This window comes from Exserohilum turcica (genome assembly GCF_000359705.1).
Source record: "Exserohilum turcica Et28A unplaced genomic scaffold SETTUscaffold_2, whole genome shotgun sequence".
Classification (NCBI taxonomy): Eukaryota; Fungi; Ascomycota; class Dothideomycetes; order Pleosporales; family Pleosporaceae; genus Exserohilum; species Exserohilum turcicum.
The window spans coordinates 1,933,274-1,958,494 of record NW_007360025.1 but is presented as its reverse complement, the minus strand read 5'-3'; the positions used below and the strand labels follow the sequence as shown (position 1 = coordinate 1,958,494).

At 52.0% G+C, this 25,221-nt stretch overlaps 12 protein-coding genes across 12 annotated transcripts; 7 read left to right on the top strand and 5 right to left on the bottom strand.

Moving 5' to 3' along the window:
* Positions 1–561: 561 nt before the first annotated feature.
* SETTUDRAFT_163122 (uncharacterized protein) lies at positions 562–1,398 on the top strand. Its single transcript, XM_008027409.1, has one exon. The coding sequence runs from the start codon at positions 762–764 to the stop codon at positions 1,251–1,253; it is 492 nt and encodes a 163-aa protein (XP_008025600.1). The 5' UTR covers positions 562–761; the 3' UTR covers positions 1,254–1,398.
* A 313-nt stretch (positions 1,399–1,711) lies between these two features.
* Positions 1,712–2,727, bottom strand: SETTUDRAFT_153838 (polysaccharide lyase family 1 protein; the record flags this gene model as incomplete). Its single annotated transcript, XM_008027408.1, has 2 exons — positions 1,712–2,137; positions 2,200–2,727. The coding sequence occupies 2 exons, from the start codon at positions 2,725–2,727 to the stop codon at positions 1,712–1,714; spliced, it is 954 nt and encodes a 317-aa protein (XP_008025599.1).
* Positions 2,728–4,443: 1,716 nt separating this feature from the next.
* On the top strand, positions 4,444–6,959 carry SETTUDRAFT_19597 (glycosyltransferase family 1 protein; the record flags this gene model as incomplete). Its single annotated transcript, XM_008026735.1, has 3 exons — positions 4,444–4,597; positions 4,650–4,961; positions 5,014–6,959. The coding sequence occupies 3 exons, from the start codon at positions 4,444–4,446 to the stop codon at positions 6,957–6,959; spliced, it is 2,412 nt and encodes an 803-aa protein (XP_008024926.1).
* Positions 6,960–7,285: 326 nt separating this feature from the next.
* On the bottom strand, positions 7,286–8,548 carry SETTUDRAFT_31380 (uncharacterized protein; the record flags this gene model as incomplete). The annotated part of the gene is made up of 1 exon (XM_008026859.1): positions 7,286–8,548. The coding sequence occupies one exon, from the start codon at positions 8,546–8,548 to the stop codon at positions 7,286–7,288; it is 1,263 nt and encodes a 420-aa protein (XP_008025050.1).
* Positions 8,549–8,902: 354 nt separating this feature from the next.
* Positions 8,903–9,846, bottom strand: SETTUDRAFT_87358 (uncharacterized protein; the record flags this gene model as incomplete). The annotated part of the gene is made up of 2 exons (XM_008027407.1): positions 8,903–9,022; positions 9,082–9,846. The coding sequence occupies 2 exons, from the start codon at positions 9,844–9,846 to the stop codon at positions 8,903–8,905; spliced, it is 885 nt and encodes a 294-aa protein (XP_008025598.1).
* Positions 9,847–10,074: 228 nt separating this feature from the next.
* SETTUDRAFT_153835 (uncharacterized protein) lies at positions 10,075–11,255 on the bottom strand (the record flags this gene model as incomplete). The annotated part of the gene is made up of 2 exons (XM_008027406.1): positions 10,075–10,818; positions 10,872–11,255. The coding sequence occupies 2 exons, from the start codon at positions 11,253–11,255 to the stop codon at positions 10,075–10,077; spliced, it is 1,128 nt and encodes a 375-aa protein (XP_008025597.1).
* Positions 11,256–12,036: 781 nt separating this feature from the next.
* SETTUDRAFT_153834 (uncharacterized protein) lies at positions 12,037–12,666 on the top strand (the record flags this gene model as incomplete). The annotated part of the gene is made up of 2 exons (XM_008027405.1): positions 12,037–12,189; positions 12,250–12,666. 2 exons carry the CDS (start codon positions 12,037–12,039, stop codon positions 12,664–12,666), a joined length of 570 nt encoding a protein of 189 aa, XP_008025596.1.
* A 439-nt stretch (positions 12,667–13,105) lies between these two features.
* SETTUDRAFT_153833 (uncharacterized protein) lies at positions 13,106–14,297 on the top strand (the record flags this gene model as incomplete). Its single annotated transcript, XM_008027404.1, has 3 exons — positions 13,106–13,435; positions 13,491–14,045; positions 14,106–14,297. 3 exons carry the CDS (start codon positions 13,106–13,108, stop codon positions 14,295–14,297), a joined length of 1,077 nt encoding a protein of 358 aa, XP_008025595.1.
* A 1,315-nt stretch (positions 14,298–15,612) lies between these two features.
* SETTUDRAFT_135655 (uncharacterized protein) lies at positions 15,613–16,594 on the top strand (the record flags this gene model as incomplete). The annotated part of the gene is made up of 1 exon (XM_008027403.1): positions 15,613–16,594. Exon 1 carries the CDS (start codon positions 15,677–15,679, stop codon positions 16,592–16,594), a length of 918 nt encoding a protein of 305 aa, XP_008025594.1. The 5' UTR covers positions 15,613–15,676.
* Positions 16,595–17,295: 701 nt separating this feature from the next.
* Positions 17,296–19,098, bottom strand: SETTUDRAFT_153831 (uncharacterized protein; the record flags this gene model as incomplete). Its single annotated transcript, XM_008027402.1, has 3 exons — positions 17,296–17,919; positions 17,947–18,176; positions 18,237–19,098. The coding sequence occupies 3 exons, from the start codon at positions 19,096–19,098 to the stop codon at positions 17,296–17,298; spliced, it is 1,716 nt and encodes a 571-aa protein (XP_008025593.1).
* A 1,288-nt stretch (positions 19,099–20,386) lies between these two features.
* Positions 20,387–22,163, top strand: SETTUDRAFT_115834 (uncharacterized protein; the record flags this gene model as incomplete). The annotated part of the gene is made up of 3 exons (XM_008027401.1): positions 20,387–20,752; positions 20,800–21,676; positions 21,738–22,163. The coding sequence occupies 3 exons, from the start codon at positions 20,390–20,392 to the stop codon at positions 22,076–22,078; spliced, it is 1,581 nt and encodes a 526-aa protein (XP_008025592.1). The 3' UTR covers positions 22,079–22,163.
* A 545-nt stretch (positions 22,164–22,708) lies between these two features.
* On the top strand, positions 22,709–25,040 carry SETTUDRAFT_89589 (uncharacterized protein; the record flags this gene model as incomplete). Its single annotated transcript, XM_008027400.1, has 2 exons — positions 22,709–23,343; positions 23,450–25,040. The coding sequence occupies 2 exons, from the start codon at positions 22,709–22,711 to the stop codon at positions 25,038–25,040; spliced, it is 2,226 nt and encodes a 741-aa protein (XP_008025591.1).
* Between the last annotated feature and the right edge of the window lie 181 nt (positions 25,041–25,221).

The following is a 25,221-nucleotide window of genomic DNA, read 5'->3' as shown; positions in this document are numbered from 1 at the left end:
ACAATTAAGGTGCGGGTGTAAGGATCAGTATTAGGAGACATTGTAACGATAGATACAGACAAATCGTACAGCTACTCAGCTCAAAGGTGGGAGTTGCGCCAAGAAGAGTTATGCCGAAGCGCCGAGATTAGCGTGGGACAAAACTTTTGTGAGGCACCTCCGTATTTCTTCGTATCCACGCCGTCGCCACCAAGTGCGCACGCCCAGCGCCCAGCAAATTCTCCACGCAGCAATTGGTGCTGGCGGGAGCGACACTACGCCTCGCTCAACACGCTCCCCACGTCACGAGGCAGTCTGCCGAGCGCCCAAATTAGGGGCGCTTAACCATCAGGCTCCCTGCAACCTGATACACATAGAGCCTCATGCACACCCCAACATCCGGCGCTCCACGTCGCAGCGCCGTATGAACACTCTCCCACCATAGCAGTTGTAGCCTCATATATCACGACCAAGTGGCCTGATTTTCTCCTGTCTTCCTTCGCTTCTCCCTTGTCGCGTTTCTTGGTATACCTCAGGCAGTGGAACCAAAAATTTCACCCAACCCGGTGCTTTTCTCTTCTACCCCCTCACTTTGGGTTTGTTCAATTCTACGAGGCGTGCCGGTCACCGATTCTCTATTACTGTTTTTCATAATATCTTCTTTTCCTTCGCTCCCCCACCACGATTCTTTTGCTCGCCATCGTCGCCAACGCGCAGCGCCAACCTATCCGCGAATAATAATAAAAAAATAAGGCATACGATAACGACACAACACCGCCGCCATGTACACTCAGCTCTTCGCACCACTATTCCTGCTTTTGTCCGTCTTCCAGTTAGCCGCCGCGAGAAATGTTGCCGCCCCCGGCAGCATGGACACTGGGCTGCAAGCCCGCCAAGTCTCCGCCACACCCTCCCAACAAGACCTCTGCCTGGACTACGAGCGCACCGCAAACATGTCCATCATCGGCGCGAATTCGAGCTACCGCACTGTTGTGATGCAGAAAGCCAACGTGGGCACGCTGAGCACAAAACAAATGTTGGATGCAGCCGTTGCCAAGCTACCTCCTCTCACCAAGGACGTAACTCTCAACGCCGCTTGTGGAAACTGGACCGAGATTGCGCTGAGGGAGGCTGCCAAGAACTTCACCATGGGAATCGTTGCTCAGTTTACTACAGAGGGTCTGCCCACGGGTATCTATGCTGGCCCAATCGTCCTGGTCATTGTGGGCCTGATTAGTGCTCTACTAAGCGCTGTGTGGATTTTTGCAGAGTAAATAAAGCGGAAGACGATGGCTATAGGGGCAGAGAGGTGTTTGTTAGGGGAGTGTGTGCGGATGAGGTTGGACACGGTGTACGACTATTAAGCTTTTGCAACTGAAGGAGAGAAGACTAGGACGAGAGAGATGAGTCAAGAATACCCGAATCGTAAACTATTTGTTAAGAATGAAGACCTTGTCATACTATCTCAAGAATTCGTGCTCCACCCATCAATCTCGCTGACTGCTGCAATCTTTTCTGGTAACTTCACAAACTAGACAAGATGCAATACCCAGCCGCAATTGTGTTTGATCGGCTCTGCACCTAACGTTGCTAATAATAAAAGTAAATTGGAGGCCTATATACAGTGGGGTCACGGGCCGAGTGCAAGAAAATTATGTACGGTACCGTCGTTAGGATCGGTTCATCTCCGGAGCAAGTAAGCAGTAACCACTTGCCGCACAAAGTCACCACCTTAGAAGGTAACAACGCCCACGCCGCCGCTCTTCTCCACAATGGCACAGACGCTCGCCGCGGGATCAACAGTGTACTTGTGGCTTGGGGTGAAGGAGCCCTTCTTGGTAATCTGCGTGGTGCTGTTGTTCAAAATGTTGTTGGTCTCAGTCGCGAAGCCCTCCTCGTCCGAGTCGAGGTTTGTTACCACAGCGCGGCTGACGTCGGTGAAGGAGTTTGACTCGACGAGGGCCTGGGCCCCCATGCGCGAGTTGATGCCGGAGATGCCGCCGCTGTAGCACGAGCTGTACACGTGAGCGGTGCCGAAGCGGATCGAGGGCAGACGCGAGTTGACGCGGATAAACGAGTTGTGGTGGTACGTAACGCGCAGTTTGCCCTTGTCTTTGGAGCCATTGCTGTCGGAGTGGCCGATCAGAGATCCCTTCCACTGTAGAATATGTTAGTATGTATTACTTGTTACAGTGACGGGGGTGATGTAAGTGAACTCACGTGGTCGTGGAACTTGTTCCATGAGATGGTTATAAAGTCAGAGCCAGACTTTGCGTCCAAAAGACCATCATATGTGTCTTTGTCTCCCGTCACGCCCAGGCTGGAGAGATCGTTGTGGTCAATCCAGACATTGGTAGTAGACTCAATGTCAATGAGGTCCTTGCCCTCGGGGGCACGGAAGAGCTTGAGGTTCCGGACAATGATGTTGGAAGTCTTGTAGAAGCGGAATCCACTGTCGGTGAGCCCAGCATCCTTGCCGACGCCGAGGATGGAGGTGCCGGGGACATCGAAGCGGACGACGCCGCAGCCGGCGAGCATGCCTTTGATCTTGATGACACCACCGACCTTTGCTGCGGCCGTCAACTCAGCGCAAGAAGAGACAGTGGTACCAGCCCCGTTTCCCCCTCCTGTAGTACCCGCTCCAAAACCAACAAGCTCGTTGACTGCGGCTGCGCGCTTTTCCACAGGTGAGCCATAGGCAGCGGAAGCTGCTGTCAAAGCAACCGTAGCAGTTTCAAAGAAACGCATCTTGTTTTCTCGTGTATGTTCTGTTGAGAGGACGGAGGTGCCAAGACAGTGTCTCAAAAACTATGAAAGAGTGAATAGGAACTTGCCCGCAGTGTTGAAGAAAGACAGTGAAGAAAACACAAACAGTGAAGATATCTAGATCTTTATACGCAATGCTCAAGCTCACCCAAAGGGATACAGTCGGGAATCGCTCGCACAGCAGGCATTCCGTCTACTTAAGCGCGGTTCGGCGATCTTCATTTCCAAAGTTTCTCCCATTGGCGGTATTTCGTGCAAACGCACAACCACCACCAGTGCTTGTCGACTAACTGAGTTAATCCACGGGGGGGGGGGGGGTTTTTTGCATTGAAACGCACTAGATTGCATTTCTTCTTTAGGTAGTTTTGGGAACCACGTTTGCTCACCGTTTGGACGCTAACGCACCCGTGCCGAGCCGCCGTCTCGTCCAAATGCCGTATACTCCAAACAAACGCGTACCCCAGGTTCCCCGTGCTCCTCTGCGAGAAGGAGCTTCTAGACTACGCCAAGACACATATGCACGGAGCTCCGGTGCTTTGATATGCTTGGTGGATACTCATGGCGGGCGTGGCATGCCAAGAGCGGACTCGTATGTATGCGGAGAAACTCCCCTTCTTGAGCTGGCCAACTTGGGAGCGAGAGTGGGTTGAAACGCTTGGAAAAGCATGGATCGATTATGTGGGACGAGGACCGCAAAAAATGAATTGGCACCAATGCTTTGAGATGAGGTGGACCACATTTAACCGTGGGTGATGTCACGATGGTATGGTTGGGTGAGAATGAAGGAAGGTAGTGCACCGCTTCAGCTGTCTTGCACGATTTGGGTTGAAATTGCGTTGGAGATATCAATCACTACAACACCATTATCAATCAATTTATATGTGCACCATAGGGGTGGATTTCGTCCACTAGGAACTGCATTGAAGATGGGGAATAGATGTGGTCTGCTATTAGTACCTATGTAGGGCCAGTCAGCTGTTTTTCAAAGAGTTGCTTCTAAACCCTAGAAGGGCGGTGTCGAGTCAGTGACCACAATCACCTTGGCATTTACGGTTACCGTAACAAGACACGATTCCCTTTCAGGTGTTCTTAACAGAAAGATACCCTTATGGGGAATTATCGGCTATCGCCGCCATGATATCTTTCAATATGCTGTTTTTGGTAGCTTACGCGCCACTCTTACCAAGCTGCGTGGCACAGCGCCTCACGTGCAGCGTGCAGCGTGCATAAGCGTGGTTCCACACATTGAAGGGTTGCCTTCAAACATAGAGGTAGGGCGTTGTCAGTTTCAGTTGCAAATAAAGGCAGGTGGTAGGTAGTGGCGCAGGAAAAGGATGCTAAGAGGATGTGATGCAGGCTATTGCGTAAGCCGCCTTCCAGGCAACAAGTCTTTCAGACCGACGAGTCTGTTGTTCTCATGTTATTGCGCGTACAGCTGATTCTGGAAAATGCTTTTTTTTAGTGTTCGTTAAGGCAATTGGACTTACTAATTATATGAACCAGGCTGGGGCTTCTAAAAATCCGGCGACACTAGGCCAGCTTGCGTACTCCCGTATCTCGTATCCCCGTACCCGTATTCAGCTTCACTATACCTAAACACTATATACGCAGGCAGCTGCTCATTTGAATAAAGCTTTACTTTGCTGCATTTTATTCAGTAACAAATTTTCATTCTCAATTCCTGAAGAATCACTCGCAATGACGATGAAAATTCCGGACAATACTCAAATACCAACACCAGTGTATCGTGAATACGACAATCAAGGAGAGGAACATGAAGTTCCACCACCACCGTACACCGAGGAAGACTTCAAGGGCTCAATACCTGAAATTGGCACTACTGACACAAATGGTGGGTATTCCTGATTGCCAATGCCCTATCATGCTTTACTCATGTTCGGTAGAGGAAGGTCGCATTGACATTGACCTCAACTCAAGACTCACGAAAACACTCATCAAGCTGGTACCCGAGAATGAGCACGATGGACCACGCTTGAGCCGTAGATACACCACCAGCAACTTATGGTCCGTTCGTTTGAATATTGTCATTCAAGTTGTTGGCAGTCGGGGCGACGTGCAGCCATTCATCGCTCTGGGCCAGGAGCTGCAAAGATACGGGCATCGTGTGCGAATAGCAACACACGACACTTTCGAGGCGTTTGTCCACGAGTCCAACTTGGAGTTTTACCCGATTGGAGGCGACCCCAAAGAGCTGAGTAAGCGGCTACATTCGGCACCATCTACGGCAAAGCCACTAACGCGGAATAGTGGGATATATGGTCAAGAACCCGAGTCTGATACCCTCAATGAACAGTATTCGAAAAGGAGACATCCAGCGCAAAACAGAAATGATCAGGGATATGCTGTATGGCTGCTGGTACTCGTGTATCGAGCCCGATCCGCAGTCCAAGCAACCGTTTGTGGCTGATGCTATCATTGCCAATCCGCCTAGTTTTGCACACGTACACTGCGCGCAAGCACTCGGAATTCCGCTCCATCTGATGTTCACCATGCCCTGGAGTAGCACGCGAGCATTCTCCCATCCACTGGCAAACTTCAAGGGTGATAGTATCTCGCCCGCACGGATTAATTACGCCTCGTATGGGATTTTCGAGTGCCTCACCTGGCAAGGACTCGGCGACGTCATCAATAGCTTCAGGCATGATCTAGATCTAGAGCCTGTACCGCTATCTGTCGGACCTGTACTCGCCTCAGCACTCAAGATCCCCTTCACATATTGCTGGTCACCAGCACTGGTACCAAAACCGGCGGATTGGCCGGAACATATTGACGTTTGTGGCTTCTTTTTCAGAGAACAAACACCTTACATGCCACCTGACGACATAGACCGGTTTTTGCGTAATGGTCCCGCGCCAGTGTACATTGGCTTTGGTAGCATTGTACTGGAAGACGCTGCGAAGATGACGGAAACCATCGTAGGAGCTGTGCGCCAGCTAGGCATCCGAGCAATCATCTCCAAGGGCTGGAGTAATCTTGGAGGCAACTTGCTAAATGACAATGAAGATATACTCTTCATCGGAGATTGTCCTCACGAATGGTTATTCCAGCATGTTACGGCTGTGGTGCACCACGGCGGGGCAGGCACAGCTGCATGCGGACTCCGCAATGCCTGTCCTACATTTGTGGTACCGTTCTTTGGAGACCAGCCATTCTGGGGAGAAATGATTGCAGCCTCGGGCGCGGGACCCAAGCCTATCCCTCACAAGCTTCTCACGAGCGAAAACCTGACACAAGCCATACAATATTGCTTCACGTCTGAAGCCAAGCACGCAGCTCGAAGCCTCTCCTCACAAATGGAAAACGAGCGCGGTGTAGAAGCAGCATTGCAGTCGTTCCATGCCAATCTGCCTCTGGAAACAATGCAATGCGCACTCCTCCCCGCCATGGTGGCATCCTGGAAAACGAAGAAAAATTCAATTCGCCTCTCCAAAGTTGCAGCCCAGATACTGATTGACCAGGGTATCCTCTCACAGTCAGATCTGGAAAGCTATGCCACCTGTCCGTTTACCATTACGAATCAGCGTTGGGACCCCTTGACTGGCTCGACGTCTGCTGTTGTCGGTATAGTAGGCGACATGGGTATGGCGATGAAAGGCATGACCATCGATCCCTTCACGGGACCCAAACGCCAAATTCCTTCTCCCTCATCCTCTTCGGAGCCGCTGCAAAAGCCAGGTGGAGGGGCAGTTGCATACCGTATGGCCGAGGATGTATCGAAAGGGTTTGGTAAATTCGTTGGTACTTACGTCAAGGGCGCCCTGGTTGATTTGCCGCTTGCGACGGCAGAAGGCTTCCGCAATGTTCCCAAGCTATACGGTGAGGAAGTCAAAGACCACGGTGAAGTCACTGGCGCTCTTTTCGGTCTGCAAGTCGGCGGCAAGAATTTCGTATATGGCTTTGCGGGTGGTCTAGCGGATCCCTTTCGCCAGACCTACGAAGGCGGTAAGAAAGATGGTGCTATTGGGTATGCCAAGGGCTTTGGCAAAGGTATGGCGGGTCTGGTGACGAAGACGGGCGCTGCGACGTTTGGTATCCTGGCGTATCCTGGCGTATCCTGGAGATGGCATTGTGAAGAGTTTGAAACATATGGCAAAGAGTGGGACAAGAAAGCGTGTTATAGCGGCCAAGTTAGCGGAGAGTGCGTGGTTACGTGGACAGATCGAGAACGGAATCGATGTGCGAGAGCTCAGTGAGAAGTTTAGAAGGCCGAGCAAAGGAAAGGAGAAATCGATGGTCTCGCAATGACGCTTGGGTCTGTATGAACTGTCTAGAGCTAGTAGTTCTTATGGTCTTTTGAGCTGGAAAATGTTCTGATACCCTTGAGGAAATTACATCCACATAGAGATAGATTTTGTAACGTAAGCTTGCTCCTCTGGATACCACTTATGCATAAGTATGTGGGATACTGTATCACTATTTTATTCAACTTTCCCAATGCTAAGAGACTGAGCCACTGCATTCCACAAAGCATATCATTGCATAGTTTAATGAACGACAGTATACCCATCGTCGTGCGCATCTAGGACTCATCCATTTCACTACCTAAATCTTCCTCATCCTCATCCTCCTCCTCATCATCATCACCATACATATCTTCTTCCTCATCGCTATTGAACCCAGCCTGTTCCAGTTCGCTGCACAAATCCCGTGCCATTTTGGGCGACGAGTGTGTCGACGGGATACTCCGAGGGGACGGGAGAAAGCTGATCTCTCTCTTATGTTCTATCTTCCCTTTGCGCATCCCCTGAACTCTTAGCAAGTTCTTTTTGGTATTTTCATCGCCGCGGAGTATATATTTCCACTCCTCTGCGGTTAGTGTGTGGCGGAAATATTGCTTGTCGTCCTGTACAGCCAGCTTCTGGTTGACGACGCGAATCTCAATGTCATGGAGAACTGGTCGCCACTGGTCTGCGCTGCTGTTGACATGGTTCACGGGCTTTCCAGAAACTCCACTGTGTTGTTGTTTTGCAGAATACATCATGAAATCTCGATGCGGCGTCCAATGGGGATCTTTCAATGCTTCCCAATCTATGTCTTCGATGTAAAAGCCCTGTAGATGCATGCGCTTTTCTTCTTTGTCTTTTCTTTGGGCCCATTCATCGCGGCGTTGGGTTACGTACTGAAGCAGGAAGTCCACGTCGTTCTTTTCATCTGGCAGTAGTCCTTCACGGAATGGTTCGATGTGCTTATCGGTAGGATTCCGCACATCGAGCTTAATGGCAACCGCAAAGTGTTTCACGGCTGTCTCCCAATCTCGTAGACCGCCACAGGCACGGCCAGACCAGTACTCACTTCGTGCTTTTAGATCGCGCCTTTCAAGAGCTTCGGCCTGCTGTTGTGCCTTGAAGGCGAGCTGGCGCATCTTTGCGTATTTCTTATCTAATTCTGAGCTCAATTTTTTTGTCAGCGGTTTTCTCTCAGAGATGTTGGCGCTCGATTGTAACACCAGACAGTGTGATATATACGAGCGAAATAGTACCAGGCGCGAGCATGTTTTGGATACAGTTGGTTGATTGGGTTCGGCAAGGAGTTCGTCATCAGGAGCTTGATTGAGTTCATCCAGAAAACCATGGATAGAGAGGGAGTTTTCTTGAGAAGGTGATAATAATGGTGAAATACGGCCGTACAATGGGTCCTGTACGGTTGGTGATGGCAATGCGGTAGGAATAGTGTCAATGTAAGCGCGTATGTTCAGTTCTAACGGCGAATTATAGTTTGGAACAATGTCATGGACAAAATCGTCATTGGAAACAGTCGGTGCCATCGTGGTATCTTGTGACATGTCGACGTTGGGAGAGAAAAGGTGTCTGGTATGCGATGAACAAAGCAGAATGCATCCTCCTCTCGGTAGTTTTGTACCTTGTAGTGGCAGGAAACGATTCTCTTGAAGCCAAACAACCCTTGCTTGATATGTCTCACAATGTCTCTGTGTCGAAGAAACCATTGTTGGACACAAAAAGGATGATGCCCTTACAAAGGACGTGAGGGTTGGATAGAGAATGAACATTGTGTATCCAGATACATGATTAGAGCACAAACTATCAATAGATGTTCCGCTAGTACACTAGTATCGACAATCGAAGTATTCCAGTGGATATTTTTGAACCTCCCAAACCACGGTCTGTCTTACAGTCGTTTACCCGTCGCGGTGATATCCCTCGCTCTTCGACTTCATCCACTTGTATGGCAACGACATTCTTCTGGCCTTGGCGGCAGCGCGCTGTCTGAGTTGTGTACTCGTGCGTCGGCGTTTGCTCTGCAGACATTAGCACGAGCCGGGAGCTATGACAGCCCGTGGAAAGATATGTAGCATACGTCCGTGGCCTTCTCCTCGAGATGGGCGAGCAGGCCCTCCATAGTACGGCTCTCATCAAAGCCCGACCGACGCTTGGCACAGCGCAGCAGATCCAGCTCGTTGTCGCAAGACCTGCGAAACTCGTCGTGTTGGGAGGAGAACAGGCCGTCATCACTGACTTGGCTCGAAGCGCCATGGACTTGGTGAAGCACACGAAGCTCGTAGTAAAGAAGGCCGCGCTGGTATTGTATTCGAGGCAACAAGTTCTCCAGATCCGAAAGACGGCTGCATAGCTCTATAGCTTCGCTGCACGCGGCAAGTGCGTCGAATAGCTCGTCGGGGCCTGATGCTCTTAGGATGGTGCTCTTCAGCAAGAGGCCCTCGGCGCGGGCTTTGGCGCTCAGGGGGCCGCGCAAAAGTCGCTCGACTTCGGCGAGAGCACAACCGTAGTTTCGCTGGGCAGCACACTCGTTCACCCTCTGGAAGAATAGGCTGGGGGAACTGCCGGGAGGCCTTGGCGAAGCATGTGCACCCACGCTGCTCGGAGAATAAACAGTGGCCGTACCAAAGCGCTGCTCGAAGCCGTCGAGGGAGCTCGCGTTCTGGTTTTGGGCTCGCTCGTTCTCCAGCTCTGCTTGGGTGGCGAAGCAGATGTCCTGGAGCTCCTGTAGACGGGCTGTCTGGGCCTCAAAGGCTTCTTTGTACTGGAGGGCGACGGCCTGCCAGGTGTCCCGGTCGACTTTGAGGTCGCGGACCATGTGTTCGATGGCGGACAAGGCGTCCATTGTAACGGGAGACGCTGTAGTAATGATGCAAGGCGTGGCTTGCTGCGACGGTGGCGAAGGCAAGGTGGATGAAGGAGCTGACGTTGGCTCAGTCACGGGGCAGTAACGTAGCGAGTGTTGAGGCAGCTGCACTCTGCCTGTGGCAACTGCGAGGGAGATTTTCCTTTGCCTCTGTCTTTCCTCCTTCTCGCCTTCCCTCCTTTTCTCCTCGTCTCGACGCTCAACTGATCAGATATTGAAGCCGCCATGGCGCGATGCTTCGACAAAGCGCCATAGGCCCGCTTCTTCGGCGGCCTTCTTGACTGAAGCTACATCTTCCAGATTCACAGGACGGTTGATTTCTGCATATCGCACGTCCTTGTTGGTCTCATCCGAGGCCCCGGACTGGCCTCGCTCGGCATCAGTCTGGCTTCCGTGGCCCCGTCGTTTCTTGCCCACGTGAGCCCTGGGAAAGTATTGCTCCATGATGTGCACCATGAGATCCTTGCTAACGTTATTTGCAAGCCACTTTACAATCTCTTTGCCCTCATCCTCCAAACCTGGCATGACAAGATGTCGCACAAGGACGCCCTTCTTGGCTATACCATCTGCGGTGAAGCAGAGATCGCCAACCTGCTCGTGCATGGCCTTGATACTCTCCATGGCCACTTTTGTGTAGTTGTCGGCTTTGAGCAGCCGCTTGCTTGTCTTATCGTTCCACACCTTGAAGTCGGGCATGTATATGTCGACAAGTCCATCGAGCAGGTTGATGCTGCCGAGTGAATCGAAAGACGATGTGTTGTAGATGATGGGCAAGCGCAAGCCCAGTTCGCGCGCATGCAGGATGCTAAGGACGACCTGTGGCACGACGTGTTCTGGTGTGACAAGGTTAATGTTGTGGACCCGACCGACATCCTGCAACTTGATATACCATTCGGCGAGCTCTTCCGGTGTGAGGTCAAAGCCGTTGCGCGTATGGGAAATGTCGTGGTTCTGGGCACACGGTCAGCAAGTATTCTGGCGAGGGTGCTACGCGCATCGCATACCTGACAAAAGACGCATCGCATGTTGCAGCCACTGAAGAAGACGCTCCCGGAACCGTTGTGTCCTTGTATGAATGGCTCCTCGCCGAAATGGGGCGCTATGGTTCCCACCTTGACTGTCTCGGCACCTATCAGACACATGCCCGTCTTCTCGTAGCGGTTGACGCCACATAGTCTGGGACACAAGTTGCATTCGCGCAGATGTGCGTAAGCTAGTGACCGCTTCTTGGACGCCTCAATCGACGAGAGCAGATGATAGCGGGGTATGTAGTCATCGAGGAGGTACGGCGGTGCCAGATACAGATTTCGGCGCGTTGGGGTTGGAGGAATAGACAAGGCCCATGTTCGCGGCTTCAGGGCGGGTCGCAGTCTGGATAGCAGAGCCATGCTGACAAGGGCACATTGCTCATCGGACTGCAGCTACAGTACAAGGCCCGAATTGGGTATACACGAGGAGACGTCCAAGTAGCAACATGTCCAAGGGACGGGATGCTATGACGCCAGCCCCCACTTGCCGAGGCTGTATTTCCTAAGCCCGCGTAGGACAGCTAGCGTGCATCCACGCCAACCTCCGCTTGCTACTGTCCAACGTGATACAGCTTGACCAAGAAGAAAAGAACAATAATTAAAAAGAAAAAGGTACCCAATCGGCCGCTTGTTTGCCGGTATTACCAGCAACGTTGTCTTCCCGACGGATAGCCACGCACATGACAGCTCCCTTGTGCTCTGCCGCATCAATCTTGATTACGTACTTCGTTCAACACCTTGGGAGCCAATACTGCGACCTTTTCACAGTCACGGAGCAAATAGCATGCTTCCTAGTTTATTCGCACAACTGATTGGCTAGTGCTGCACATTGTAGCTCACAATGGCCTCACGGATTGCGATTGCTGACTTCCACATTATGCCCATTCACCATCTCATGATACACCAGCCCTTTCCAAACATATTCGTGGAACTCGAATTATAAGCATTACCGTACCCCGTACCCCGGATATAGCATAATTGCTCGCAATGTCCAAGTCGTGCTACCAAAGTTTGTCACGCTTTGTTGGGAGAGCATGTGTGCCTCGCGGATAATCCTCCCGAGTTATCATATATAATACCTGTATATCAGCCACTGTTGGGTTCCAGATTCATCATCGCCAATCTTACCCACAAACCCAGTATGCGCCTTTCCTGCCTTCTTCCAGCTCTTTTCGGGCTTCCAGCCCTATCTGCACTTGTCAATATCGAATTTCCACATCTCCTCATTCCCCTCAAGAGCGCCGAACCAGACACTGCATTCAAGACTCTAAATGACGCCACTGTCAGCTACAATGTATGCTACTTTCCCCTGTCCCATACATGTCCCTTGTATAGCATCTGATTTTCAAGAAAGAGCAAGACAGGCAATCAAGTGTGGACGGGCGTCAACTTTGACGTGCACGACATCAACGGCACCACCTGCCGCCTCCGGTTCCTAGTCAACACGAATTCCTACCACAATCCTCCTTTCAGTCTCAAAGGCGAGGCTCCTTTCGCCATCAACATCTCACGCATCGAGCCGAAGCTCGTCAACGGTGCCACGACCTGGAACAACAAGCCCGCCATCATTGAGCACTACGACACGTACATCTTGTCCACGGCTTCGGCGACCGAGATTGTGAGTCGATGGTTCCAGTGCCCTGCAGGGCGCGTGGCCCAGTTCTATGTCCACGCGGGAAGCAGGAGGGATTTGGAAGTGTACTGGTATGAGCTGAATTATGCTGCGAGTGAGGGAGGGCCGCATGGAATTGTGCTGGAAATGTACGATTAAAGGTAAAATGTATCCAATCTTGTTGGTTCAGGACAATAAACCATCAGGTTGAGGAAGACGTGGAGGGGATAAGTGAGATGAATTCTTCCATCTGTAATTCAAAATCTAAGAGCGCTTCTATTTTGAGGCTGTATGTAGCGTAATCAATGTCTGTTTAAACATCATACTTGATCGCCGACATGAAATGTGTCGATGACGAGCAAGCCGTCGAGCGATGATCTTTACCGGATTTGGAAATTTTCCCTAGTGCGCTTCAACCCTTCATGCATTTGTAATATCAAAACCTACCAAGACATGGTGATTCAAGAGATTATAAAAAGCATTGAAGAGCGCTGAAAAGTGGAGGGCAAAAAGAACCATAAGCTTCTGTTACTTAGCGGGCCATTTTCACTTTTGATCCGAGACTGGACTCACATTCTGCATCATCCAGCATTCCGCCATGTCGACACACTCTGCCGTTGCAACTGTGGGCCTCAAGTGCCCTCTTGCTATTATCCGAGTACCTACCGTCGCTCCGACTGGACAGCAAGTTCGTGTTCGGGTTGAGTGGACTGCGTCGACGCCGCTCGACTTGCACCTAAACGACGGCGGTCTGCTCGTTCAGCATCCCCAGGTACTTGGAGACAGTACTGCTGGCACTGTTGTGCAGGTTGGACCAGATACGAAACGGTTGAGTGTTGGTGATAAAGTCTTTGGCTTTACCTGGAGAACTCAGGCGGAAAAGTCGCACCAGGAATTTTGTACTGCGGATGAGTGGCAGTTTGCAAGGGTTTGTACACACTGGACCTCAGTATATCTGAAAAGGTACTGATAATGAGCATCAGCTGCCACGAGGCTTCACCCTTGAGGAGGCTGTCACGTTGCCAAACAACTTTGTGACAGTCTTCCATGCCCTCACCAAGGACCTCGGCCTCGAGACCCCATGGCCGAAGCCTGTGGACTACCTGCCACCGCGCGCTGATGACGCAATACTCATCTGGGGTGGTTCTTCATCAGTAGGGCAGTTTGCAATCCAGATTCTCAGATATTACGGATATAAGAACATCCTTACGACGGCATCGCAAAAGCATCATGAGAAGCTGCGAAGCTTCGGTGCAAAGGAAGTTTTGGATTACAATGATGCGGGTGTAGTTGCATCGATTCGAGCCAGGGCAGGCCATGTTCCGCTTATATTGGATTGCATTGGCAGCAAAAACGGTAGTATCGCGCCCATTGCCCGAATTGCCAAGAGAGGCACAAAAGTCGCCGTCCTGTTACCCGTCGTTGTGCGCGACTCGAGCGAAACCGAGGATCCAGTGTATGAGATGGACGTGTCAAGGGCGGCTACCTGGGATGATGGAGTTGATTGTAGGGGTGTAAGAACACACTTTTACCACGATGTAAGCATGATGCTGAAGTCCGATCAGCTTATCCAAATATGTCTTTCTAACGCCACGCAGAACGATTTCTTCAAGCAGCACCTGCAACCAGATATCATGCCTGCCCTTCTCCAGAACGGCGTTGTCACGCCGCAAAGGCAGAAAATTGTGCAAGGCACAACCCTTCTGGAGCGCGCGCAAAAGGCAATGGATATGTTAAGGCGGAAGGAGGCGAGCATGGAGCGCCTCGTGTGGCGGGTAAGCGAAGACTAAATTTGAATGCATGTCAGCATTGGCAATGTATGCGTAGGATAAGAGAAGTGAACGGGAGAATGCAGGTGAAACGGACATGCGCGGGCCAATGGTGCGGAAAGATCCCGCCATACTGCCGACGCCAGAGGGATGCCAAGACCCTCTCACGTGACCCAAAATTCGGGCCTTCACAATGAAACTAACAGCCGTCATACGCTGGATCATCATCGTGAGCGGCCCGTCTCGCACTCGCTTCGATCGCTTGGGTATTTATAACGAAACTTTTTTTGTTTCCAGGCACATGCTCATCTCTAGGTACTTGGCCTTTGTGGCGTAAACAGTCGCGATATGGCTCTACATGCATGCGCAAAAGTGCCGTCCAAAGACCAAGCAACAAGTCTAGAGCGACGTGGCTTTGTCAAGCTTTCGCTATAATAATTCTTCGTGTGCTTGACCGCGGCCAGCATTGACTCGCAGCCAGGATCGAGCGGCTTGTGTCATCTCCGAGCTTTGTGCCTTAAGTAGCAAGGAAACGCTTGGATCGAAACCTTGGGGTTCTATGCCGCCAGGCCCCTCTACTCGCCACCACCACCAATCCAGATATGACGCCGTGCTCCATTCAGGCAGTCGGCAAAGCGAAAACGGTCAGCAGAGGGGCGGGAGATACCGCTGCACATGGCGAAGACGAATAGCCCGCGCACCCTTGGCACCGTTCCTTGCATAAGCCTCGGGCGTCCTGAAACTTGCCCCCGCCCACAACCGTTTCAATCCAGGGACATGGGCGCCTCGCCTATATGAACAAACTCGTTTACATGCTCCCTCGCAGTAGAGCGAGTCAGAAACCAGGCTGCTGGCTCCAGTCAAGATGCATGGTGCCCGCTGTCGTGGGAACGCCTCTACCGCATCTTCGCACAATACCCTGTCACCGATCCTGGGCACCGCACCTACGCCTGTGACTGGTGGAGAAAACATTAGAAACAAGCATTATACATGGCCCGCTCCAAGCCTGAAGCGCCAGGAACGGGCAAGGCTTCGCTGACGCCTTGAACCGAAACCAAAGGGCGGGTAGGCGTTGTGCAAAGCCCAATCTCGTGGGAACATGTTTCGAATGTTTAATTACACCTGAGATCCACGCGCATACTGGCAAAGGGGAATAGTGCCATGTTGCCAGCTCATATATAGGCGACGCTGGCCTATCTCTAGTCTTTTCCTTTGCATCAACCACCATTTCTTTCCCTTTCACCCCACAGTCGCTTTGTCCCCTCTAGGTCTGAGACCTCACGTTCATTCTATACCGACCTCTTCATTCACTCCCTTTTACAGAAGCTAGGCTTCAGTCCATTCGTCTCTACAACACCTACTGCTCCTCTCGATCAACCACCAACACCAACACCACCACAATGAAGGCTTACTCCGTCGCTATCGCTATTGCAGGCTTTGCCTCTTCCGTTGCCGCCCACGGCTATGTCACTTCTCCCAATGTCCGCATGCCCGGTCTGGGTCTCAAGGCTGCCTGTGGCGACCAGGTCTACAACAACGAGTTTTCCGACCACTACGGCAACGTCCAGGGTGCTCGACAAAACCTGCAGGGCTCTCACCCAGACTGCCGCCTGTGGCAATGCAAGGGCATTCCTTTCTCCGACCACGGCGAGATTCAGCAATATAAGCCTGGCCAGAAGGTCGAGATGAAGGTCGACATCCGTGCCCCTCACGATGGTGTCGCCAACGTTTCCATTGTGAACACCGCCACCGACACAGTCATTGGCAAGCCCCTCATCAGCTGGGACAAGTACGCCTTGACCTCGCAACCCCTCAGCCAGCACCCCGAGTGGACATCGTTCGACTTCACACTGCCCGATGTTAGCTTCGAATGCTGCAAGGAGGGAAGCTGTGTGATCCAGTGGTTCTGGAACGCAGCCTCCATTGACCAGACATACGAGTCCTGCGTTGACTTTGTCATGTGCGGTGGCTCCGGCACTTCCAATACATCACCCTCTCCAGCTGGCGGTAGTAGCTCCGCCCCTCAGCCCTCTCCTGCGTCTAGCATGGATACTTCTGGCTCCAACACTAGCCCTAAGCCTAACAACGGTGGTTATGTCACTGGTTATGGTTCTGGCTCTGGTTCCGGTTCTGGTGCTGGCTCTGGCTCTGGCTCTAGCTCTGGCTCCGGCTCTGGCTCTAGCTCTGCCCTCCCTAAGACATTCACCCTTGACACCTTCATCACCTGGCTCCGCAAGAACGCGGGAACTGGTACCGCTAACAGGCTTCGCCGCATGGTGGCTGCAGGTGGCGTTCACCCCCGTGCTTTCCGCGCTTAAGCTCTTGTCTGAAAAGGAGGATAGGCGCATGATACACCGTCTTGTGTCTTGGTACATAGTAAGAGATTGCGGTTCGCTTCTGCTGTAGATATACCTTTCAATTATGCCATTTTACCCGCTCCGTGTGGGATACATGTTGCTCTCCTTTGCCAGTGAAGTTTGCCTTGTGTGTATCACCTCTTCAAAATTGTACGTTGTATAGAAGGAGTACCATGTCCCATCAGTCGACCCGCTCGTATACTATACCCACGAGTATATACATACCAAGTATGCTTCACTGTCTAACGCCGACATTAACGAGAAGCACAGCAGGTGCTATTGATAAGAATTGATATACTCTACAGCACAAACCACTACCAACTACAAGATAATAATGGAGTTCCCAAGACTCTGCGTTGACATTCCCAATGCCCAATGCCATGCGCCAGCCCAGTTCCCTCTCTGCCCTGCGATCCACTTGCGTTCGACGCAATATCCCCAGTCGAACAGACACCCGGAGTATAAAAACAAAAGAAGACTGAATGAATAGAATCGGTATAAGAAAAGGTCATACTGAACAAGAAACGAGGAGTGTTGGCGCCACATGGACCAGTTTAGCCAACGCTGAGAACAATGAAGCCACAGATAACAATATGTAAAGTAATACAGTTCCCAATCGCCAGTCACGTGCTTCCAAAGAAACACCGGCTATTCAACACATTTCAGTGCCAATACCCGTGAAAAGCTTGGTCGCGGAAATCATCGTCCATCGGAGGCTGCAACGAAACAAACTCCATATCAGCAAGAGACACGCCCATTTCCGAGTGTGGCGGCTCGAACATGCTGGCATAAGCGGGGGTCTCATGGCAACCCGAAAACGGCGTGTGCATGTCTTGCTGCTGCTGCTGCTGCTCGTTTGCCGTGGCAGCCACGTCAAGCGTGTCGAGCTGTTGAGATGCGCTGGGCGCAAGGTACGCGTGCGTTGCAGTTTGCCAGTCTTTGAAGGTCGAGGGGGGTGGTACGGGTTTTGCTTCCTTGGCTAGGGGCGAGGCAAAGACGTTGTCAGGAGGCATGGGTGGCATCGACGTCATGCGCTGGGTTTCCTGTCGTCCTGGTGTTGGAGGCGGTCGCCTGGTCAATGGGGTTGCTGACTGTGGGACGAGACTTGTCTCGTGGCTTGGTGAAGGCCCGTGTGAAGGAGGGGAGAAGTGCGACAAAGGGGCTTGCAGTGGCAGGAATCGCTGTGAAGGGCTCATTGTTGTCGAGTGCATCACCGAGGGTGTAAAGTATGGTGATTGCGCCTGCTGATACTGTTGCTGAAGAGCCGGACCTCTTGATGGTGGAAGCTGTGCAATCGACGAGCGGTCGCGCACCTGTCTGGGTCGTGTAGCAACTGTGTTCCTTGCTCTTTTCAGCGCCCGTGAGCTGTCGTCTGCAACGTCGGTACTTTTCGCATTTGGCCGCTTGCTATTTCCAACACGATTCTGGTCCTTGCGCTTAGCATATGCCTTGGGTGCGTTGACGAACATGCGTATCTGCCAGGCGGAGCTCATGACGTTCTCGCATATCGACTTTTCCTGCTGGAGCGCTGCCACGATGTTGTCTACACAGTGTATGGAGTTAGTACGAGTACTACGAAAATTACTGTACAATAAACACGTACCTAAGCGACCTGCGCAGTCAATGTCCTTGTCGTCGTCTTCGCCCTTTCGCTCGTCATTGACGTAGTCGTTCTGATGCCAGCCACGAAACCCGTGCTTGACCTGCTCGAGCAAGCAGTCGAAAACCTTATGAGCGTATGCTTCCACAAGATCGGCCTGGTAATGCGGTTCGTGGACCCATCTCTTCAGCGCAGTAGATTTTGCATTGTCTCTGGCGAATTCTCCAGAGATCATGGCGTTGTAGATACGCTCCACGTGGTAATCCCGGCTATTCTCAGTCTCGGCGATGGTTGGGTCGCTTTCAGGATCTCTCCATGGTCTCCTGCCAAATCTCATTCGGTCACGGCGATAACCCTTTGCTTCCTCCGAGGTTCGAAAGCGGCCAAGGAACGGTCCGTAATGCTGGCCTGGCATGTGTGGAGGTGCGCTGCTATGTCTGGACTCTGACAGTCCAACTGATGTCATGGAGGCGAGTGTTGGCTCTTCGATTGAGAAGGACCTGCGGTGAATCAAATGGTCACGGGAAACTCCATTTCTCTGCCCAGGGCTCTGGGGGCCTGGGTTCGTGACGGCCATGTAGTTCCCAGTATCATGAAAAAGACCATTGCCTCCGCTAGCCGATAAATGCGCTGTCTGTACGCAAGAGTGTAGATCACGTGCAGTGGCATCTTCCGAGTCGAATCCGATGTTCGGAAAAGGGGATTGGCTAATGGTGTTTGCAACAGCAAACCGCTGGCCGTAATAGTTATGGTCCGCGTCCCCAAAGTGACCATGGACTTCTCCTGGCCTGGGAGCAGCTTGGAGATGTTTTTCGGGAAGCCTATCTCCTGGGTTGTGACTGTTTCTGCCGCATAGTGGTGCCATGCAAGGTGAGAATCCCTTCATGTAGCTTCTAGTATTTCTTCAAGGTAACTCTGTTGATTGTAACGTAAAGGCTGGGTAAATATGATAGAGGGACGGTATTGATGTGTATTATGAGGAGTCGCGTGAATCTATATTGCTTTGCTTTAGTAGTAGTAAATGATAGGGAAGACGGAAGTCAGCAGACTCGCATCTAACGTGAAGAGGGGGGGAGGGGGTTATTTGAGGTCACCCAACGCCCGTGTCCCACTCTCACCGATATGAATGCTGTTCACGATGTAAGGCGATCTGGCCACGTCTTGAAGGGTCGCGTGGGATCGCGTGTGTCCGCGTGTGGTCAATGTGGCCGGAACATGCGTTCGCACTGCCAGCTTCTCCATCCCACGAAGCGTTTGACTCTTGTATCATTTGTCTTTTGTGAATGATTTAAATCTGGGTTGGAGCTGGTGTTGTAGCTCTCGTGTGCTATGGTTGCTTATCCTAAGGGCCGATATCTCTTGTTCCGTTTGGAAAGCACTGCATGTTTGAATTATCTGCAACACTCAGCTGGGCAGTGTCTGTTGTGCTGTGTCGTCGATCGATCGGTACTCCCAAATTCACATCTAGCAAATTCACCAAACTGCTAGAGCCAAGTCACTGTTCCAAAAGCGACATATGTTCACAGTGGGAAAGGTGAAACTGAAGTTACACATATTGGAAGATGAGGACTTGACTTAGCTAGAGCAGAACATTGGACCTATCTAACCTTGACTGAAACAGTGGTTACAGTGACAGATGATTTATTTCCTTCCTCAAGAGATATCTTAGAAAGGCTTGTGACCTATGTGCTAGCCAGATGTTCAGCATACATTGGACACGAAACCGGAAGATAACTTGTGTATAGTCGAGCTCTAACAGCATTGAGAGCCTGTGAAAGCAAATCTTTCTCCGGCCTCAAGAGTAATTAATCGGCTGGAGACTATGTCGAAGGAGTTACTTTTCCTTCGCAAAGATGCGACGGAGCTCCCCTACTTACCGGCGGGATGATGACGACCCGCGGCGTGCCCTGCATTCCGCGCTAGGCGACTAATTCCGCACTCCACAAAGTTAATGGTATTTCCCCGCACAAGCCGCATCGTCACATGGAGACGTGAAGGAATCGGTACTGCATAAGAAGCAATGGACAAACAAAGTAATGCCGAGGCTACTCGCTCTCCGTGCTCACGATTTCTGTTGCTAAAGAGAACACGTCTCTTTTCTTTTTATCTGTTTGACATCCGGAACTGGTTGGAGACGGTAAACAGTGAATGTGATAATGTCACTCACTACTGCGCTGCTATTGTCGCAACTAGCTAATAATCCACTCCAATCCCTTCTACTGACATTCATTCTTGTCCCTGTCCTATACGTCATCGGCAATGAATATGTTCGATATTCGCGACGCATAAAGGGTTTTTCTGGACCTACAAACTGGCCGTTGGTGGGCAACATCCCGGATATCAAATACAACGCTGCGGAAAAGTATCGGGAATGGAGCAAGGTTTTTGGGCCTGTGTACCAGATACAGCTTGGCAACGAACCGGTGATTGTGGTGAATGGCGCAGACGCTGCGAAGAAGATATTTGGTGGGAATAGTCAAGCACTAAGCTCAAGGCCGGTATTCTGGACTTTCCACAAGGTGGGTTGATCGAGGACGCATAAAAAACTGTGCTAATTGCCATGCAGGTGCTCTCAAACACTGCGGGTACGACCATTGGAACATCGCCATTCAACGATTCTCTCAAGCGTCGGAGAAAGGGTGCTGCTTCTGCACTGAATAAGCCTTCGATTGCGACATACGTGAATTATCTCGACCTCGAGACGAAAGAGTTTATCAAAGATGGTTTCGAATCAGGCAATGCTGGCACAGTTGGGGTGGATCCAATGCCTATGATTGAACGGCTTTCTCTGTCGCTGGCATTGACGCTAAACTGGGGAACACGGATGAGCAGTCGACATGACCCCATGTTCCATGAGATTTGTGAAGTCGAGGCTGCGGTATCAAAGTTTCGAAGCACCACTGGCAACCTGCAAGACTACATTCCCATACTGCGGTTGAACCCCTTCAGCTTGGGCACCAAGTCGGCGAAAGAGTATCGTAGTCGCAGAGATGTGTACTTGACCAAGCTGAACCGCGATCTGGACCAACGCATGGAGAAGGGCACCCACAAGCCGTGCATCCAAGCGAATATCATCCAGGACAAAGAAGCCGCTCTGAACAAGGAGGAATTGACATCGATTAGTCTGACAATGCTGTCGGGAGGACTGGATACGATCACGACATTGGTTCAGTGGAGTGTCGCTTTGCTAGCCCAAAGACCAGACATCCAAGAAAAGGCCATCAAGGAGATCCGGAAGTTCTACTCGGCGGACGAGCCCCTGGCTGATGCGCATGACGATCAAAAGTGTGGATACATTGTCGCACTGGTTCGAGAGTGTTTGCGATACTATACAGTCTTGCGACTGGCGCTTCCGCGGGCCACCGTAAAGGACATAAGATATGAGGGCAAGTTGATTCCGGCGGGCAGCACCATATATCTGAATGCATGGGCGTGCAACATGGGTAAGTGGTTTCATGGCGTGAAGGGACCCGTGGGCGCGCAAGGCTAACGGGGAGTACGTAGACCCAGAAGTGTGGAGTGATCCAGACGAGTTCCGCCCAGAGCGCTGGCTCGAACAGCCCGATGCGCCGCTGCATACATATGGCCTGGGCTACAGGATGTGTGCCGGGTCGCTACTGGCCAATCGAGAACTGTACCTGGTATTCCTAAGGATGCTGAACAGCTTCGAGCTTGTCCAGGATTCGGACGTGGACGTGCATCCTGTCCGAGGCAGCGCAGACCCTACCAGCCTGGTGACAATGTGCCGACACTACCAGGTGATTTTCAAGCCACGCAACGTGCAGGCGCTGCGTGAGGCGTTGAAGGCAGCAGATGAGCGGTTGGCGGATTACGCCAAGGTGTAGTTGGGGGATTGGCGATGTTGTAGTAGTCGTGGTGGTGGTGGTAGTGTTTGGGTGGCTACAGATTGATGTGAAAGAGCGGAGGGATGGGGTATTACGTGACATAGCAGCACGTGACCTGGAGCTCTGCCATCCACGCTTACATGAATACTTCCATGACACCCGTATGTATACGTTGTTACTATATAATTCCATGTCCATACAAGTGCTGCTAGTACACACATATGCATGCACGGCTTACTGCCATGCCATGTCATGTGTCCTTCACGCAAAGAGGGTGTTCGGCGGCGGGTTCGGTAGCAGGGATGGGCGATGCGCTTGGCTCGACACGGCTCGCGCCATGCCAATCGCCTTCGGTGGCCACAATGGCCTCGGCCCCTACGTCGCCTGTACTGCATCACTGCAGTCGCCTCAGTTGTCTCCAAGAAGCCTCCTAGCTCGTGGCCTATATCCCGGTGCGCGACAAACAGCAGATTTTGCCTGGGCTTGCCCTGCGGCCATTGGGGCATCCGCGGCACACCCGTCTGCTCCGGCGCATTTTCCGAAACTTTGCTGCGCGACTCCCATTCTCCTTTCCAACACCATGACCCGGGCCGTTGAATGGTAGCAAGGACGTGCATCACGCGCAACAACATGTACCGAAAGACAATCCTCCCCACAGACGAGGAGCTGGGCAAAAAAGACGATGATCACCGGTTCAAGCCAGCGCGAAAGCCCGGCTGGCTCATATGGAACCAGCCAGTTCGCTGGCGAAGGCGCCGAATCCTGCTTGCAGTAACCGGCCTGGTCTTGCTCTACTATCTTTTCCAAGGTACCGCACACGGCCGCGCCGAGTCTGCCCTCCGACAATATCCATCGCAGTTTGGACGGCCCATCACACCTACGTACGAGAAACCGACCGTAGACGAAGACGAGCCTACGGGAGCGCCTCCCGGCATACAGAAGCCACGGCGTGGAGACGCTGCACCTCATGCGTACGACGGCCAGATACGGTACTTTCGGCTAGCCAGCACGTTGCGATCCGATGCGTCACGGACGAGCGGCTATGAAAAGAAGAACCAAAACATCATCTTTGCCATGTCAAGCCTCAAGAGCGCTTCAACACTGCTGGCCATGGCGTGCGACATGGCCAAATTGAATCGGAATTATGTCCATGCGGTTTTCATGGGCCGCGACAACATACCCTTGGAGGACTTGCTGCACATCAATGGCATAGACACGGCCTCCTGCTCTGTTACATGGCACGATGCACGGCCAGACTACACCGAGTACGTCCGCTTACCTGCGCAGCCGTTGAAGGGGTTTTGCCAATATCCACGACACGTCTACACTGATTGAATGGCCGAACCTAGCCAACTGACACCCTGCCAACAGATATAGCACTGATGCCCGCGCCGAGTCGGCAGTAAAAGGTGCCATGGCGCACATCAATAGCTTCCTGCACCCTCAGGCCGCCATCATCGACGACTCTTCGTCAGAGAACGCTTTTTTTGTTCGAGGCATGACAAGCAAGACTGATGCGTTGCAAATGGCTCTTATCCAAGTGCCCAAGGATAAACTGCAAGACTTGACATGGGTGACGAGACTTGACTCCGCATCGCTTAAGCACTGGCATGATCCTATTGTAGACATTCTGATTCAGGTGCCACCGGGCTCGTCGAGCGTTTTGCGGCTACTCCAGTCTATCAAGGACGCTGATTACAGTGGACTGAGACCGCCTCGTATCACGATCGAGCTACCCGCGGAACTAGACCTGTCGGTGAAAGAGCGCATAGAAAGCTTCAAGTGGCCGCCAAACAGCGACGAGCACACGGTGGGAGGCGGACTGGTCATCAGACGGCGCATCGCGAATCATCATGACAGCCAGGAGGCCGCCGCCATACGCTTCCTCGAGCTGTTCTACCCCGCGAACCCTAGTAAGTCGCACGTGCTCCTACTGTGCCCACAGGCGCAGGTCGCCCGACAATACTTTCACTTTGTCCACTATATGGTGTATGAGTACAAGTACTCTATATTTGGTGCTCCTGAAAGTGGGGGCTTGATGGGCGTGAGCCTTGAGCTGCCATTGACGCATTTGGACAACAAGAAGAAGCTGCAACCTCCAACCATCAAGGATATGCATAACGACCAGTACAAAGTCTCGTATCCAAATGCCAAGGACGCACCATTTTTGTGGCAGGCGCCAAACAGCCACGCAACATTGTTCTTTGGCGATAAATGGGCCGAATTGCACTCGTTCCTAAGCAAGCGAGTCACCAAGCGTCAAGCTTTGAAAAAATCAGTATCTCGGGCAAAGCTGGTATCAGAGACGCAACCGGCTTGGACCGAGTATATGCTCGAGTTGATGCGAGCCCGAGGCTACTCATTGCTGTATCCTGCCATGACTTCTGATGCCTTCGTCACTATACACAACGAGCTTTACCAGGCTCCAGAGGAGTTTCGTGTACCACCGCCTACTGCCGGCCAGGAAGCGCAAGTGCCGGAAAAGGAGGATGTTTTTGTTCGCACTGGAGAATCACGGCGGGCCCCTCCAACCGTAGAGCGGCACATGGTGGCTGGCGCAGTGCCTCTACATGAAGCACTCCCGTTCGACGGCAACCTTCCCAACATTGCCGACCTGCCACGACTGCTGTACGACGGCCAGAAGATTCATCCAGCCAACGTGTCAATCATTGCCCAGTCATTTGCAGATGAGTTCCGCCAAGAGATTGGTGGTTGCCGAATGGTTAAAGGGAAGCACAGGAAGAGAGTGACAGGCGAGGCGGGAGACTTATTTTGCTTTGGCAATGAGAGCGAGGAAGATTGGGAAAAGGATATAACGCGAGAGGCGGAGATGTTCAACGCGCCGATTGACGATGAGCTGGAGAAACTGTTGGTTATAGATGGGCGGCCTCCTCCTTCCAAGACGACGTCAACGACGGCGAGAGCAGCTACACGCACTGCAGTTGTAGCTGCTGGCGTGTAGGCACTAGGCTGCATACTGGATAGTAGACAGTCGAGTGTCAGCCCGTCCCAGCACAGGGCAGTACAGTAGGTGTAGCAACATGTGCCGATGGTAGCAGTGATAGCCGTGGTAAGTAGTGTGTGCACCAAACGTTCTGGTCGGCCACATGCAGGGAAATGGATGATGGCGGCGGTGGCGGCGG

What these genes read in the sequence shown, in the direction of transcription:
- SETTUDRAFT_163122 (XM_008027409.1), top strand. Translation starts at nt 762, where the DNA reads ATGTACACTCAGCTCTTCGCACCACTATTCCTGCTTTTGTCCGTCTTC.